This window comes from Leptosomus discolor, chromosome 13, assembly GCF_034619465.1.
Source record: "Leptosomus discolor isolate bLepDis1 chromosome 13, bLepDis1.hap2, whole genome shotgun sequence".
In the NCBI taxonomy this organism is placed as follows: Eukaryota; Metazoa; Chordata; class Aves; order Leptosomiformes; family Leptosomidae; genus Leptosomus; species Leptosomus discolor.
This window is the reverse complement of record NC_141403.1, coordinates 20,479,733-20,494,856: the sequence shown is the minus strand read 5'-3', so window position 1 is coordinate 20,494,856 and position 15,124 is coordinate 20,479,733. Positions and strand designations below refer to the sequence as shown.

Here is a 15,124-nt window from a genome sequence, read left to right as displayed (position 1 = left end):
CTTGTCTTCATTCAATAAAAAAGAAAAAAGCCCACAGAGGAGACTTTCTGACTTTGAAGATTACAAGAAAAATTACTCTCTTTCTGAGGTTTTTATATAACCGAATTGTACTAAGCAGAGATGACAGACTCCTTATTCAGACAAATCAGCTTCTTAAAGCTACAGAAATATTTGCCTAAAGCAAGCAGGATATAGCAGCCTGGAAAAAAGCACATCAAAGAAACACCAGGGTCAAATAACCAAACAAGATGAGGGATGGTTTTAAGAACATACTGCATTTATTTGGCCCCAGAATTCCTAGCATTGTAACAAACTCCCAGAGTTTCACTCCTTAAAGTGCTTCAAACTCCATTTATATTATTATTACTTTGAACATTAATGTACATTTCTGTATAAACATCAATCCGAAGAGATTTATATTTTTATAAAATTCTTTATATTAGTGGATCATATTTGCTCTCAGGATGACCAGCACTAAGGCAAATTTCCAAAGTTAAGACACTGGAGTTACTCAAGTCTATGCTGTTGTGGGCGAGAGCAGAATTTGGCCCCGCAGGGTATGTACAATTACGTTTTCTGCACCTCTTTCAAAAGGCACAACGGCTTACCTTGGAAATCAGTAACACTCAGGAGGGAGTTTATCAAAGCAAACACTTTTGCTTTGCTTTGGCACAGTCCACATCCAGAGGACACGTTTGCTCACCAGCTGTTCTCAACAACCAGCGTGGTGACGGTGACACGGTGATCAGCAAGAGGGGAACGCGGGCTGCCTGAATTCTCACGGTACTTCAGCAGACCCAACCCGATGTGTGTAGAGCTACTCTAAGAGCAAAGTTACTTCACTGGGCACCCATGCAAACTCACTGCCCCGTGAACCTCTGAAATTCTCCTGGTGGAGACAGGTTTGTCATTGATGTCAATATTCAGAAGACAGCCAAAAAACGGGTCTTTAACTGGAAGCCACGGCGTGTCCAAATTTGCTACGAAAAACAAGGTAGAAAGATCAAGTTAATAAAATGAGAATGACTTTAAAGAACATTTATTACTGCAAGGCTTTCAAAAGAGGGGGAATGATACAGGACTGTGTGCATGAATGGGGCCTTTGCTTTGGAAAGGAAAAAAGGCCAGTAGATACATGAAAGAGTAAGAAGCAATAATATTACCTGGAATCTTGCCGAAGTAGAGTGGCTGATGCACACGTCTAGGAGAGGGTGGAAGGGCAGTGGTAGAGTTACTCTGTGTGCCCACCTCTAGCTGCACCGTGTTCTCCTTCTGAGAGACTGCAAAGAAGCACGTACACGGGTACTCAGCCCTATTAAAGAATCAACTAGACAGGGCACTATTTTTAAATAGCATCTGTCTTGAAATTTAACTCTTAGGAAAAATAGATTTTATTTTAATTCAAAGTCAGACTGACGTGTCTAGGTACTCTGGGGCTAAATACAGCCCCCAAACCCCGTCTTACGTAAAGCCTTGAGTAAACACAGGACACTTTCATTTTTCTAAAGAGTATTCTCAGAATAAACAGAAGTGAAATGAACAATAGAAATCTGGAGCTGCAACTGCTCTGTGCCCACCGTCCTTTCAAGGTTTCAGAGCGGGTATGTACAACGTACCTGCAATAGGATGCCACTGTCCGTCAGACAGAGGTTGCTCAGGTGTGACTGTTGTCTGGAATTCTCCAGCACCACCATTTCCAGCAGCAATGACCTGTAAAAAAGTTCTCTTTCAAGGTACCGTGGCAAAGAAAAGAGCAATAGCAAAATACAGCACTTTATGTAACTTACTGAATTTGTGATGGCTGGGTTTCACTTCGGGTCCCCGCCAGTACGCACACATTTCAGAAATTATCCTCTCCAAGAGGAAAGTAAATTTCCCTAACAGAATCCCAGGAGAGGATATTGGACAAGTGTTACAAGCATAAATGCATACCTTTGCCTCTCCCTCTCAGTCTTACAAAATTACGTTAATTCTTTTGACGTAATCTCTCTGGGACAAGGTCTTTCCAACTAGGCCTTCCTTTCCTTTCCCAAAGCATCCACATGCTTGGCATCTCCTGAGAGAACCTCTGCCATACATTCCTCTGGCTTTTCACGCAATTTTGGACCACTGGTAATGCACTCACGAGGCTTGCAGCCTGACTACGTAGGATGACATTTTGAACAAGCACCTGCTTGTGCTTTCTCACATCTTGCTTCTCACTCCTGTGAGTGCATTACGGGTTTTTTTCAACATCTTCCTCTCAAACTCTCGTTTGGTGTGATGGTTACAACAAACTCAGTAATGGTCAGGTAACTGATATGCTGAGTCCACTTCCTATCAGGCTGACTGACAGCGTCCCATCGACCTTCTGTTCCTTCCTCTTGCATCCTGTCCACGCGTACAGCCGGGATTAATCTAAGTTACTGCTGAAAAAAGCGGTCAGTCTTGCCCTTAAGGAGTCCCCGGCTGTTGATGCCCCTGCTTCCATGTGCTAGCTCTGTCTTGAACCAGATCGGTGACCTGGGGGAAACTAACTGACAACAGAAAGATAAAGAATAAAACCAATCCCTAATCTGGGAAGAGAAGAGCAAAGCTGAGCTCTCTGAAGTAAGGTGGGCTCATGCTGGTTCAAACCGTGCCATGAGACAGCAGGTTCTGCGGAGCGCTGACATCTTTCTGTTTGACGCCTCGCCAGCAGCAACCACAATAGTTTTGTAGTCCAAGACTCACATTCTGAAGCTGTTACGTTATGAAAAAGCAACAGTGACAACAACCACCACCACGACACAACTAGGGGAGAAGACGCCAACACAAAGCAAGGTGCTCAAGTTCTCTAACGGAGGGAGTTATGGAGCTACTTCAGTGCAGCCACATGATGACTGACGTAGGAGTGGGAATAAGCCACAGAGTTCTGTAGCCTCTGGCCAAAATCCCAGTGGGATTTGGCAAAGGCTCAGAAGCCTGAGAAAAATCAAGACTGTGCCCTCCTGCTGCCCGCTGTGAGGAAAGCACGTGCAAACTAGCGTGCGCACAGTGGAAGCTGCTAACGGAGGCACAGAGACAGGTGAAACGCTCAGTTTGCCAGGCCATGTTTTAAACCGCCCTGAGGAAGCCGTTTAACGTTATACCTATAGACGAGCGTGGTGACGCGTAAGTCCAGAGTTCAAGGTCAGAATTGCCCCTGCTGAATGAGGCAATACAGCTGAAACGGAAACACGGCCTGTACTTGCCTTTCCTCCGTCCATGTAAATAGTCAAGTAGTTGTCTTGCTTGCTTCCAGCGTGGAGGAGTACACCTGTTGAACTCCTTGGCTGAATGCTAAATGCAATCCTAAAATCCAAGCCCATCAGCAAATGACCTGTAGGGAATTAAACAGGGGGTAGAGGAACGATCATAGGAGGAGACAACTGGAAAACCGTGTAAAAAATAAACAAAAGCCCCCTTACACATACATACTTCAGACATAATTCCACATACCATGACCTCTGCGCAGCTTACCAATGGTGATATGGCCTCCTTCATTAAAAAAATAAATGCCCGTGTCCGTGGGAACATCCAGACATGGAAGTACGCCATTTTTTTGATGAGGTGCATTCATGACTTTCCCATTCATCTTAAAATTCCTCAGGCAACCCTTGAAACTGTTCATTGGTATATTCTGAAAGCATATTTCAAACCATGAATACTAAAGCATGATGGCAATTGTTTTAGCAAGAATACCCACTAGTTCTTTTGCACTGTTGGACTGTAGAAAGCCAACTGGCACTAAAGGCACTGAAAACCCATCTCTGATGCAGTGAAAAGGTATTCCAAAATTTAAAAAAAGAGCTTAAAACTTGAAAGTAACAGTTGATTTTGAGTTAACATAACCCCTGCTTGCAGAAGAGATACTTCCCAATGATGTGTCAAAAAGACAATGCAATAGGAGTTGTAAAGTCTCAGGTATACCCTTCCCTTCCTAAGAGTCTGTTTACTTCAATCTGACTTTATACAATGCCCTGCATCGTTAATTGTCCATTTTTTAAAGTAATAGGAACCACACGTATTTCAGATTAAAATCCAGTTCTACATTCACAATTCCTTAATGAGAAGGATTCCTTTGCTTCTCTACAGGTTATCGCTTAGTCCACTGAGGTAAATGTTCTGTGGGAAGAGGGTATTCCTGGAATTACAAATGTGACTTTAGTCTTTTCTGTTTTTTAAAGAATAGAATGAAAACAGCACGTGGTTGTCATCAGTGCCTCAGCAACACACGCTGAAAATACGGGTCCAGCTGAGAGCTGTGTGAGCGGGTGAGGAAAAAGCTCTGTAGTGCACAACCGCAAACACCAACCACAGATGGTGCTCACCTGCTGCTTGGAAATATCCCCCAAACCTTTTCAACACGGAAATCCCGCATATGAACACTTTCCCATGTAATTAGTGCAGCATGGGGGGGGGTGGACGTGTCAGTTACCTGTCTTTTCAGTGAGGGCAGCCCTCCCACGTAGGCTGGTGGCTTAATGCTGATGGCAGAATTTGTTGCTAATCGTCCGTGCTGGGCCCTCAGACCATCAACGACAAGGCGGGCATTCTCCCCATCGATGCTGAAGACCACCTTTGCAGGGTGCAAACGTAACAGAATGAAAAACCCCAAGGCCAATGAAAGCCACTGGAGATTTTTTTTTCCTTTAACTTAAACACATATTGTTGAAATATTTAAACCGAAAAGAACATGCTGGGACCATCAGTCTCTATAAACTCTCTCATGACGGAGACCTGTCAACCACACCAACTTCCACGCATCAGAGTTCATTTCAGACAACCAAAGGCAAATTTCTAATACTTAAAAATCCAATAGGCTGTGCCTGATGAATGCTAGTTGTGGTTTCACCACAGCTCCTGTGCCGTGCTACTTACAGCGTGCCACTGCCCATCGTTGTATTTAGTACCGGTTTTGATTTTGATTCGTTTTCCTCCAGAGCCAAGTGAAAAGACAAAACGTCCTTTCGAAATGTGGAGAGCGATGTAAGAGTCCTCAGACCTTTCCTCCATGAAAACTATTAATCCTCGTGATGACCGAGTCCGTACATCTACAGAAAAATGTAACCTGTAGTGGAAAGTAAGCACGTTCAACTACAGGTCTGTTTTGGTAGTGCTTGTATTCTTTCTGTTCTCCAGAAAAATGCCAGTGAAACCGCATTTGTGAAATGCAGAAGAGCTTTTGGGTGGAATCAGTGTTCTACATTGCCTGCATTTCTGAATGTGAAAGGCAGTTGACATATTCAGGCTCAGGACTCGGCACCAATATGCACTGTAACTGGCCACCACATCCAAGTTAATCTGCTCAGTTTAGGTAAATGTTAGCATAGAAAGAAACCCGCCTGAACCCTTAGAAGCACTCTTCTCTTATGCCCCAAGACATAAGCAAGAAGAAAATCCTAACTCAGCACCCACAGATTCAAGCAGCTTTGACAATTCCAGTGTTAGGATAGGAACAGAGAACATTCGTATTACCTGTCTGTAGATGACGGTGGAGAAAACATGTAGGATATGAAACTGTTGGCGATGCTTCCAAGGAGATATGCTTCACTGCTGACATTTAACTGAGTTGGTAAAATGTGGTTTTGCTGGTTTTGCATGTCAGCAGCTTTCAGATAACCAAGGTATTTTTCATTCTGTATCTGTAAGCCAGAATTGAATCATTTACGATGCAAGAACATGAAAAGAATGATTTCAATCTGCACCGCAACAAGAGTTCCCACCTGAGGCGATCAACAGCCTTCTCCAAATGACAGAGAAGCTGTTGTCATTCTGGACAGGTCTGGGTTTAGCATAGAACTTCAACACAGAAAGAACTTGCTTCAGATGTGAGACGGAAGGAAAATACTAACATCTGAGTCTCAGTTCTACAACCACAGCAGTGCAGACAAAGCCTTGACGTCAGTACGGAGCAAAGATGACAGCAGAAATAAGCCTACCTTGAGCATCTTCAGCCGGAGAGGATTTTTAAATTCCTTCAGCAGCACTGGTTCAAGGTTCTCGTATTTGCGGCAAGCTCCAAGGGATACAGCGGTCTTTGCAGTATAATTAATGAGATTTTGAACCTCGGGGAGCTGCCCTGCCCTGGAGCGATGGAAGCGGTAAGTGCTGTGACACAGCATGCCTTTTCCTTAGCGTAATCAACAACATCTTGTAAAACTGTGTTCTGTACAAAACAGATTTCCCAGTGACCTGATGCTGAAGTACCAATTTCTTTTTTGATGAAAAACGTAGGTTCAATGCTGTAAAAAGTATTCCTATTTGCCCTGGTTCTGCCCATTTCTTTTCGGCTATGTAAAAACTCTGATGTTTTGTTCTCATCTCTTCTAAACGGAGTATTTTTTGCTAAAAGCTATCTATTTTAAAAACCCAACCAAATATTGCCATTGAAAAAAGGGGGGGAAATGACGGCAGCCTTGACTGAATACGATTTCTGGATCAGACTGCAAAACTTTGCCGGTTAATTATGCATAACCAGTGGCAGATCAAGAAAAAAATGGCAACATCAGGTCCTGCTAACCCAATGGTTCACTCTCCTCTTAAATAAGATGTTCTAATGACATTTGTCAAGGGGCAAAGCCCATCACAACTTCCTGTGTAGCTTTAGTATTATAGCCAAATTATCAGAAAGACTGTCAAAGCCAATTTCCTGTACGCATAAAGAATAACACTAAGTAATACTGTCATTTCCTAAGTTGTACCCAGCATCCCTGATCAGTAAATTACAGAACATTTTACAACTAGAAAAAGCAACGAAGCTCCTTGCTCCTGGTTTTCTATGAGAAGAATGGTAGAGTTTGGAGCAGAACCTGAACTTCTTCAGTTCTGGTCCAGTTCGCTACTCACTCGATCAGACTAGCTACAATACTAATTCTCCATCTATTTTTGTACTAAAAGCAATTTCCCATGTTTGTTTTCTGATAGGGAGGTAAATATTCAGGTTACTTCATTCTCTTGCAGTGCTTTAAATGAAGATATAAGCTGAGCAACCTGGTCTAGTGAAAGATGTCCCTGCCTGCGGCAGGGGGGTTGGAACTAGATGGTCTCTAAAGATCCCTTCCAACCCAAACCGTTCTGTCATTCTATGATAATCAAACCAAAATACACTGTTTTTTGTAAACTCTACACCCGTATAAATATTCACCAAAACTTAGCTAAAATACAGCCCCACCGGGACGTCACTTGTGACTCAAGGAATGCTCTTCTTTAAAGAACATATTTATGCAGAATTCTTCTCCTAAATTTTGCCTGTAAGATGTCTCTAATGACCAAACACATGTGAAAAAAAGACTCAACATCAATCAGGCAGAGGATTTCTACACACACGCTCTCACTGGTCCGTGTAACTGTTTGGCTGTCCGTAAGCTGTGCTCGCTCCGTCACCTGGCTCCCTGGGTAGCCATGAGAATACAGTCCAGCAGATCTTTGTTGGATGCCTTGCTGGGACACTTCCCATTCACTACGTTGAGTTCATTCTTTGGTTAAAAGACTACTAAACAGGTATGATTCAGACTCAAATTCCATTACGCCTGAACAGCAGATTCACTTACAACTTGATACCACGTATAATCTGCCTGAATAAAAGAATATTTTGGGGCAGCAAAGTTATGCATTCACGAAGGCTTCTCGCGTGGAGAAGAGGAGGAATTTGGCAAAAAGTGATTTTAACATGATTAAAGAAGGAAAACAAACCAAAGTGCATGAAACTAAAATCCTTCTAGGCCAAATACCTTTTTATAAAGATGTTTGAGATGCAACCTTCAAAACTATCTCCACCAAATTTTATAGGTTCGATTAATGCCCGTGCTCTTGGAGAGTCAACTGATGCTAGTGCTGATTCATCATCAACCAGCAGACGTACTCTGAAACAAAGTGAACCAAAACAAGCATGAAATAGTTCTGAACCTAAATGAAATACACAAATTAAGAACCATTTGACAGATGTGTTTTCTTCTTACGTTGTAATTTGGCTAGAGCCTCCTTAGCTTACTTCTGGGATTTTTTCAGTATGTGCTCATTGACTGCTGTGAAACCGCTCTGCTTTTTGGGAGCAGGTATTGAGCAAGAGTTGAAGCTGGTACTTCAGTCCTACGGTGAAATGCTGGTCCAGTTGAAATTCATGAAAAAACTCTCATTGAAAACTATGGGACAGGATTTCAGCCTTGGTGGCAAAGCAGTGGACTTGACACGTTACCAACAGCTGGTACACATAATATTACGCTATAATTACCTGAAGTTCTAACCAATCATTCAAAACTTTCCACTTTCACTAACACTGATGTCATTTCATGTGTTCCACAGAAATCAATACGTAAAACAGACACAATATTAGCTTCTTCCCTTGGCCTTCAGCCAACCGTGTTAGACAGAATTCTAACGTACAGTGACATATGTAAAGGCTATAGGAAGGGGAAGAGCTCCAAAGCTCCAGCTTGTCAAGCCATGAAAACTCAGACAATCTATAAAAGACATGCACAGTGAGGTACAGCTGAAACATCACGGGTACCAACATGCACGTTCATAGACTAAAAATCTCCTTCTGCTTCACTATTTCAGTGTCCTTGGCTAGCAGAGGCCATTTTAACTGTGTGCCCAAGGAACAAGTCACACAAAGTTTTAATCTTCTTCCTCTGGTCACAACATAAAAGAATCAGATAAAGAACTGGACTCACCTGTTGTCTGTCTTTATTACTGTCACATAATGCATTGACCCATCCTCGTATTTCTTTTTCAGTTCCATTTCCTTCTCTCCCATCTTTGCAATTACAAAGCCAGGTCTCAGAAAGATGGTAAGAATATTAGGCTATAAAGCAATCCCACAAAATGATCAGGTAAATGCAAGTGCCTTTAGTTCTCCTTGATATTGCCATTAATAGTTCTCAGTGGTCTCTTGTGGGAGAGAAATTAATTTCTTACACTAAAACTGCATTTCTCAGTCATCTAGTACCAGATATTATGCCCAATTCTGCATGATTGGGGTAGTCCTGTTCTGAAATACCTCTGCGCTCAAATACCAAACAGTTATTTAAAATACTTGTTAAAATTATTTTTACAAATAGCAGAGGTTTCAACTCCCCACTCCTCAAATGCCTGTTATGCACTTCACTGCCTAACTCCTCCAGCCAGCCAGAATGGGGCTCTGCTTGAACCTCCCTGCTTTCTGGGGGAACACAGCCAAAATCAACCCCTTTTCTCTGCGTATTTGACCGAGGTAACATTTCTGCATGGGCAGTGCCAGTTTTTCCTGAGAAATTTTCCAGCCAACTGTATCAGGCAACAGTTATCTTATTGGGATTGCGGTGCTCTGGTGCATGAGCTACTCTGCAGAAGGCTCGAGTTCAAAGCTCAGTTACTCGTTGAACTGCTTGTTGGTTGAGTGAAGAAATCGCCAGGATGAGTTTCTCTGGCCTATGACACGCAAGATGCCATGCTCAAAAGATGATTATAATAGCCATTTCTTGCCTTAAATACAGGAATCTACATGAGACTTAGGACTGATGCCAAATGGACACAGTCACAAACAGACGTGGCTGACCCAGAAATAAAACCGATCGCATATTCTAAGTTGAACATGTTTCATACCCATAGATTGTAATTCAAGAGTGTTCCAGTCGATGCCACGGTCTGAAAGCCAAAGCCAACTTGGAAATCCTTGGGAAATGGGAAACCTGCTGCACTCAGGCTCAGCGTTCCCTTCTTGGAGAAAGCTGCAGATCTGATGAGCTGAAAGAGACAAAATAATGCTTTGAGCGGTTCTCCTTTTAATCGGAAGAAATGGCAACATGGGACAACAACCGCTCTACTCAACACAACTGTGACCGACTCCAGGCAAAACCAAGCACAAGGCAAACTGCAAGTGTCATTATTTCAGCACAGAACAGACCGACTGAATTGGTTTCACCAGCACTAACTGTGATCCGAGAAACCCTAAAGGGGGGCGAGGCTCGCTGAGCATAATGAGCTGTTCATCCCCAGCTACTCTGCATCGGCATGACGGCTTGGAAAGTCTTCCCATTTGGGGACACAAAAGTGAGCAGCTGGAGGGATGATTCGTCCGGACAGAGCTGTGCAGATGAGCTACAGAACCGAAACGTGTGAGTCGCAGGACAGAGCATACCTGGGCTTTTTTGAACAAAACCTATTTTAATACACGAGAAGTTATAAGGATACAGAGAGAGAATGAAGGTCACATGCTCTGCATAGAGAAATGGCCTGCACAGAAATTGCTCTGTGAAAGGTTTAGATGCCACAAAAGGAAAACAAATGAGCTCAAACTTTCAGTGCAATGCCATAGTAAAAACAGCAAGTGGGACCACGCACCAAGGCAGCAGCAGGAAGCAGAAGGGCAATTTTCACCTCTCCGTGCAGCATTGGTTAAGCCAACACTGAAACAGCACGTTACCCTATTTTAAAAAGAATGTGGCAAAACTCAGGAAATAATGATAAAACAATCAGATGAGTGGAACAATAGCCTTACAATGAGAGACTCGCGTGGAAGCAGAGTCTGCTTAGCTCTTTCAAGAAAAAAGGTTGCGAGGACATTTAATTAGGAAGCATAAACAAGTTGGCAAGAAGAAAGACCTTGAGTAGTATTAAGTAACTAAGTATTCTGGCCTAATCAATAACAGCAACTGGAAGCCAACGAGTTTACATGGTAAATCTGGATTCTTAATTGTACCCTGTAGTAAAAAGGTGGACTATGTGCTGGAGCAAGCTGTCACAGTAGGGGTGGAGTCTCCTTTCTTCCGTATCGTCATACCAAGCCCAAATTTTTCATTGCCATCACACGTTAACCAGATACTACTTACAACCTAAGTAAAACATAATGATCTGGGATTTATAGACAAACCAGACTCTATGAACTCCAGCAGAACTTTTTAAGGGACTTTGTTAGTTACCTTCCAGTCATCGGAACATTTCTTGCTGACACCAACAGTCTCGTCAAAAATAACAGATGCGGTGTTAGGGTTTTTCACATTCTTCATGCAGCCCCGGAATGGAGGTGTGGATATATTAAAGCTGGTTTCAGGGAGCAGAAGGAAAAAGAGTTCAGTAGCCTGGTATTTCAAAGCACACCCCGGTATTGTAGCCTGTAAATGCCGACAATGTAAGAAACAGAAAACCAGCAGAAGAGCAATCTTTCTTGCACACACATACTTCACACTGATCAAACCCAATCCTCAGGATACACTCCCACAAAGATCCCACCAAAAATCACGGATTATGATCGTTATACGCTGGCTATTTTCCTATCACATTGATACCTGACACCGAGTGTGAAAGACATTGCCTAAGGAAAGTGCTTAGATGGAGTTTCCATACAACGCCTGTGTATTACAGTCTTTTCATGGTTACTCACCGTTCCCGCAGAGAAGGTGGAATTCCACCTAAGTAGTACTTAGTGAAAAGGAAGACATTTATGTTGGCCTTAATATCAGGACTGACATGAACAGTATTCCTACTTCGGGCAAGCACCAAATGAATCTGAAATAGGTGAATAATGAGAATTATTTCACTCAGCAGAAACAAAAATCATTCAGCAGATTAAAAGTACTCCCACTGAGCAGGACACAATGTGGGGGGGTTTTTTCCCCCCTCCTCTTGTTTAGTAGCCCAGAATAACTGCAGTAGTTCAAAGGTACTTTGCAAAATTTGGGCATTTAGCCAAAGAAAATGCCTAAGGAAAATGCCCTACTATCCAATCCAAGGTGAGGTTTTATTACCCTCAGGATCCACCTCACCTAAGATTCAGATATTCTGTTTGCAGCTGAAGATTCAGGAGCTGCTGCCTGATACGGAGAGTAGGTCAGTCAGCTGGGCGGACTTGACCCAGCAGGGCAGAAAGGCTCCCTCCAGCAGACCCCGCGAGCTACGCTATTTAGTTGGAGGAGTAGCCAGGGGAAAAGTGGGAATGAATCAGCATGGCAAGGAAAGGTTTTAACAACGTCTTTACGACTTCGCTCTAGCAGCGCTACAAAACAGACAGACTGGAGCTGAGTAGACAAGCAACAACACAAAGACTACAAAAAAGTCATCTCTGTGAAGATCAGCCTGGCCTGAAGAAATAAACCCTTAGGTGGTGAAAACACTATTAAAGTAATGTTAATAATTGCAACGTACACAGCTGTCTAAGTAAAGCAAAGCTCTGTCAAAGAGTTTTGTTCTTTGGTGGTTTTTCTGTTAAAACTGAACTTACAGGAGAGCATGACAGTGGAAAGATTAATTTTCACATGTCCGAACTAATCCCCAACAGCTTGATCCCCTCAACACAAAAGGAAAAAGTTCACAACTAAACTTTACAACAAGATGTTTAGTTTCAGCTAATGTGTATTTTTACAAATAATGATCACTTGATTGTTTACAACAACATACTTGTTTATATGTTCCATCATTTACAGTTGCATTGGTTTCTATTTCTTTCGGAGACTCAGAGCCAATTTTGTATCTAAAAACTGTATGACCATCTTTAATGAGCACACTGATGAACTGATCCTGCAGTAAAAAAACAAAACAAAAGAACACCAACACAATTAAACTGCCATCAAACATTTAATAGATTTTTCACTGTCACGTGAACGATTTTAATGAAGCTGTCTAGTTGCTTCAATAAAGTTTTTGGGGGAAAGGTAACACAAAGACCACCAAAACTTCAAATAATCAACCATAATTACTTTTAATTGTTATAAACAGATCTGGTATCAGCTCCAGCTGTATTCTCCAAATCTCTAGAGGGCTTTTTGTCATTTCGAGATGCCTACTGACTTTTTACAGCACTGAGAAACTATGCAGAACATGTCACTGTGATTGCAAACATGCGTATAATATTATTAGGTAAGTAGCATCACTGCTGTTTTGAGCACCTTTACAGGTAGAAGGCACCAAGTCACTTTAAACTCGTCCTTACTCTGTTACTACCCATACCCAGATTTGAGGAGTGCACTTCCACTTTTGGAGGATTTCTGTATTTCAAAATTGGCTTGATTCGGATTAAATCCTCCCTGCCGACCCCAGTTCTGAACTCTCTGCGTGGCATAATGGAGGAGCTACTTGGAACGGGTTTTTTTCTCAGCCTTGACAAAGTGAGTATTCAGCAGCCGTTACAGAACCACAGAATATCTCAAGTGGAAGGGACCCACAAGGACCACCAAGTCCAACCCCCAGCTCCTCACAGGACCACCTATGACATTAAACATACAGCAGAACCTACTAATGTGCCACATGGAAAAAAAATATCACTTTTAAGAAATCTCCTTACAGTTATTACTAAATCTAACACGTTCTCGAGTAAGTTTTTTTTAAAATGTTCTGGGACCACAAAACAGATGGAAGCATCCCATGAATTACCCCATTCGCTGCAAAAAACACGATGCCTTCATCTGCAGTAGTCTCTATTGTCTGCTCGTAGCGGACTCGGCTGTGGGTATTTGGTTCTTTCAGTGTGACACTGGCATACCCAGTGCCCTCAAAGTAGCTTTGGTCAGTCTCTTCTTTGTACCTGTAATAATTCAATGTCACAGGCGTGAATATGTGAGAGCAAAACCTACTACCACGTGGACTTACTGCCATTATAATTTTGAAAAAGCTGAAGTGAAAGCATTTGGTACAGGGCCAAATTCTCATCTAACCCAAGTAAAGAGAAAAACCTTCACTGGCTTCTGTTGGATTCGCATGTGGTCCTTAGAGAGGAAATCATTAGTGACTGCCTTTTTTGTACTTAATGTAATATTTACTTTATAATGGAGCTGAATACATTAGTCCATGAATTGTGTCTGCGTATTATAACATTTAAATTCTTGGCCAGTGGACTGAGATTGCCCTGGATGTGAATCATGCCAACACTGAGGATTTTCTCCAAGAAATGTAGTAATGACCAAGAGTTAGAAAAAAAAAATCACCAGTTTAGCCACAGTGGTTCTTCTTCGGGACGTGAAAAGACACGAATTCATAGTGATAAAAATTACAGAACTGTGAAAACACTTCTGTGTTCATATCATACCTTCTGCAGGGTTGCACCTCAGTGGTATTGAGGTTAAATGTCCTCTTGAAATTGTAAAGGCTGATAATATGCTCATTTAGGTTGTCTAATTCAATGCAGCCTTCATAATGAGGGTAGTCTAGCTTACGTGGTGGCTGCAAAATAGTGTCATCAAAAACATTCCATCGTCAGCAGCTGACAAAATTTTACATTGGCATGTAACTGCTAAGACTTACAGCAAATATTAGTTAAGACACAGAATATGACATTCTAAATATCATAAAATTATTATATCTTTGTATGTAATACCCAAACCATCGGACACCACCCCAGGAGTACTGCAGCACAACTCAGAGCTGAGTCATGTAGATGTATCGGGAACAGCACTCAGCGATGCTGGACAGGCTTCATGCTGTCCTCAGCTGATGAAATACCATCGTGCTCCCCTCTTTGAGTTCTAGCGTGCCCTAAGCCAGACAGCTTCCGCAGGAAGTAGCACCTCCTGGCATCCCGGCTTTTCCTGCTGACACGGATAAACCTTTACACAGCCTTTGAAAGACTGCTACTTCCACTTGTGGAAGAACAACAGAACGATTAACATGGAAATCTCTTTTAAAGACTAAGCAACTCTTTGTACCCTAAAATCCGGTGGGTATCCTCCAACATAAAAGACAACAGTGCTGGGATCAAGATTTAGGAGAACGTCACTGCTTCCACTGCTTGCAGTCAGAGGGCTTTCATGCTCTGGGGAAGCTGATGTTGCTGCTTTGACGTAACTCAGCTTTACATACTGGTAAATCCTAAAACCAAAACAGGCAAATGTCACATCACACTAATAAAAGATGTTCGGGAAAAAAGAAAAGGTTTTGGAAAAGACTGCTGTGCACTGTGGCTCTTTGATACCTTTCAAACTTAACTTGATCCATAACAGCTTCCTCAGTTTTGCTCTGACTCACAGACGGCTGCACATCTATTTCTACGTCACCGTCTCCCAGGTTATAGACACAAGTGAGGCGACCATCTTTCACAGCCATACCAATATAATCCTTGGAAGCCTAAGAATAGCAAAGCAAATAATCATTAATAAATGACTAATGTTAATGAAGGTGAAATACAGCAACACTTCCTCAGAGACATCATCATACT

The 15,124-nt window shown here is 42.3% G+C and overlaps 1 protein-coding gene across 2 annotated transcripts in view; it reads right to left on the bottom strand.

The window, feature by feature from the left end:
* Positions 1–834: 834 nt before the first annotated feature.
* Positions 835–15,124, bottom strand: part of LAMA3 (laminin subunit alpha 3) — a 114,378-nt gene continuing 100,088 nt past the window's right edge. For both annotated transcript variants that reach the window (XM_086472719.1, XM_086472720.1), the window contains 19 exons: positions 14,882–15,033; positions 14,616–14,778; positions 14,000–14,133; positions 13,348–13,498; positions 12,376–12,495; positions 11,363–11,487; positions 10,902–11,022; positions 9,586–9,726; positions 8,676–8,806; positions 7,734–7,865; positions 5,943–6,087; positions 5,479–5,639; positions 4,882–5,071; positions 4,439–4,579; positions 3,481–3,640; positions 3,213–3,340; positions 1,617–1,710; positions 1,164–1,280; positions 835–980 (listed from right to left, as the gene is read on the bottom strand). In XM_086472719.1, coding sequence (XP_086328845.1) covers positions 835–980; positions 1,164–1,280; positions 1,617–1,710; positions 3,213–3,340; positions 3,481–3,640; positions 4,439–4,579; positions 4,882–5,071; positions 5,479–5,639; positions 5,943–6,087; positions 7,734–7,865; positions 8,676–8,806; positions 9,586–9,726; positions 10,902–11,022; positions 11,363–11,487; positions 12,376–12,495; positions 13,348–13,498; positions 14,000–14,133; positions 14,616–14,778; positions 14,882–15,033 — 2,652 coding nt within the window. The remainder of the gene's footprint in view (positions 981–1,163; positions 1,281–1,616; positions 1,711–3,212; positions 3,341–3,480; positions 3,641–4,438; positions 4,580–4,881; positions 5,072–5,478; positions 5,640–5,942; positions 6,088–7,733; positions 7,866–8,675; positions 8,807–9,585; positions 9,727–10,901; positions 11,023–11,362; positions 11,488–12,375; positions 12,496–13,347; positions 13,499–13,999; positions 14,134–14,615; positions 14,779–14,881; positions 15,034–15,124) is intronic.